We start from the raw sequence: 2,200 nt of genomic DNA on the forward strand, positions 1-2,200 counted from the left end.
CTAAATAGAACAAATAACTAGTTTATTTAACTAATTAGTATAATAGTAACAAATTAACTAGTTAATTTAACTAATTAGATAATAGAAACAAATTACTGTTGATTTAACAATTGATAATAGAACAAATTACTGTTATTTAACAATTGATAATAGAACAAATTACTGTTAATTTAACAATTGATAATAGAACAAATTACTGTTAATTTAACAATTGATAATAAAACAAATTACTGTTAATTTAACAATTAATAATACAACAGATTACTGTTAATTTGCAATTGATAATAGAACAAATTACTGTTAATTTAGCAATTGATAATAGAACAAATTACTGTTATTTAGCAATTGATAATAGAACAAATTACTGTTAATTTAACAATTGATAATAGAACAAATTACTGTTAATTTAACAATTGATAATAGAACAAATTACTGTTAATTTAACAATTGATAATAGAACAAATTACTGTTAATTTAACAATTGATAATAGAACAAAGCTTTCAAGTTTATCACTTTTTGAAATACCAACTATTTTCATTAAGTTTTGGGGAGATTGTTTGTTTTTATGTTGTTATCTATAGTTGTTTTCAGTATTTTATGTTTTTCTCATTTGCAGCCAGCAAGGATAGGAGACAGTGTTACCTTAGCCCTAGGCACTTGGTTAGGTGTTCCTTCCCTTTCCTATATTGTATCCTTGACCTTTGTCACTTTTAAACCACACATATTTTGTTATTCAACCACCTTAACTATTGCTATCATCGTTCATTTCCACTTATAGTTTAGAAATTGAATTTTAACTTCAAGTGCCTTACAACACTTGACAGACTGTTTCTTTAGTTAAATAAAATATAACTTCTCACATTATAAAATATATGTAATACAATACATTGTATAATACATTTAATAGTTTGTTTCTTAAGTCATAGATGACAAAACACATTTAAACCGGGTGGAGGGAGCATCTTATTTACTGTGTTAACATGATCATTGAATTCATAAATGAAGCAGTGATAGATGTGTACAATTCTATTCCACATTCAAAGGAGCACTTTGCTACTAGTTCAAAATCTGTGCCGCCTGTGTTATTAACTCAAACAAACATACTCACATATTTAAATAGCATAAATAATACAGTATACTGTATAATACGTTTAATAGTCAGTTTTTTAAGTTAATGAAAGAAAACTTTCTCAGTGGTAAGTCTATCAACTTGCAAGTTTAAAATTTGGTGTTCAGTTCCTCTTTGGTGGACACAGCAGATAGCTGTAAAACCAAACAAACTTTCCCACATATAAATACTATATATATATATATATAATACAATACACTGTGTAATACATTTAACAGTCTGTCTTTTCAGTTAACTAAAATGAACCTTCTCATTTATTACAATATCAGAATTTAAAACTTAACTGTATAATTTATCACAAAAGTTGGTAGTAGTAGTAGTAGTTTATACCTTAACTGCATAAGACCATGTACAAAGCAGGAGAACCCACATCAGTGCATGCAGCTGGCCTAAGCTCCTTCAATCTTCATGGAAGACTCAGCTGTCTACCACTCTGGGTGACTCTTCAAGGCCTTGGCCACGAGGGTATCGTACAGAGAATACAACACTGCTTCACTCTGGTGAGTTTAATGTTCAAATCACTATAAAAGTTTTAAGAAAAGCTTTCATACACTCTAGTTTTCATTGGAGGAAGATTTTGGTTGAGTTTTGGCATGAAGAGGGTATAAATATGACAGCCATAAGAAAGTACCAGCTGTTTTTATGTCGCATTAGTTTGTAGTGTTTCAATATTATTGCTACAGCCCATAATGAATGTTTGTTTTTGTATTAAATAAACTATAGCTTAAAGAAAAGGGATTGAGACCATTCATCAATTGAAAAACTGTTGATTGCTATTATTAAATATTTAAATTATGCTGCAATATAAAGGTTTTTGTCTGTGTCAGACCGTCTGAAGATTAATAAATTGTCTTGTCATTGTAACTTGTGAAAACCAAAACATGGAAGTCCAAGGTTGTTAAGGTTAACGTGTATGTCACCTTGCATCAGATTTTAAATATTGAGCTTATATTCAAGAAGCGCCCGGCATGGCCAGGTGGATAAGGCGCTCGACTCACAATCTGAGGGTCGCGGGTTCGAATCCGCATCCCACCAAACATGCTCGCCCTTTCAGCCGTGGGGGCGTTATA

General features: G+C 30.5%; 1 protein-coding gene across 1 annotated transcript in view; it reads left to right on the forward strand.

The window, feature by feature from the left end:
• Positions 1 to 2,200, forward strand: part of LOC106478803 (putative pyridoxal-dependent decarboxylase domain-containing protein 2) — a 68,921-nt gene that overhangs the window by 47,790 nt on the left and 18,931 nt on the right. Inside the window, exons 9-10 of the mRNA XM_022382465.1 lie at positions 618 to 689; positions 1,475 to 1,630. Coding sequence (XP_022238173.1) covers positions 618 to 689; positions 1,475 to 1,630 — 228 coding nt within the window. The remainder of the gene's footprint in view (positions 1 to 617; positions 690 to 1,474; positions 1,631 to 2,200) is intronic.

The sequence above is a fragment of the Limulus polyphemus genome, unplaced genomic scaffold, assembly GCF_000517525.1.
Source record: "Limulus polyphemus unplaced genomic scaffold, Limulus_polyphemus-2.1.2 Scaffold251, whole genome shotgun sequence".
In the NCBI taxonomy this organism is placed as follows: domain Eukaryota; kingdom Metazoa; phylum Arthropoda; class Merostomata; order Xiphosura; family Limulidae; genus Limulus; species Limulus polyphemus.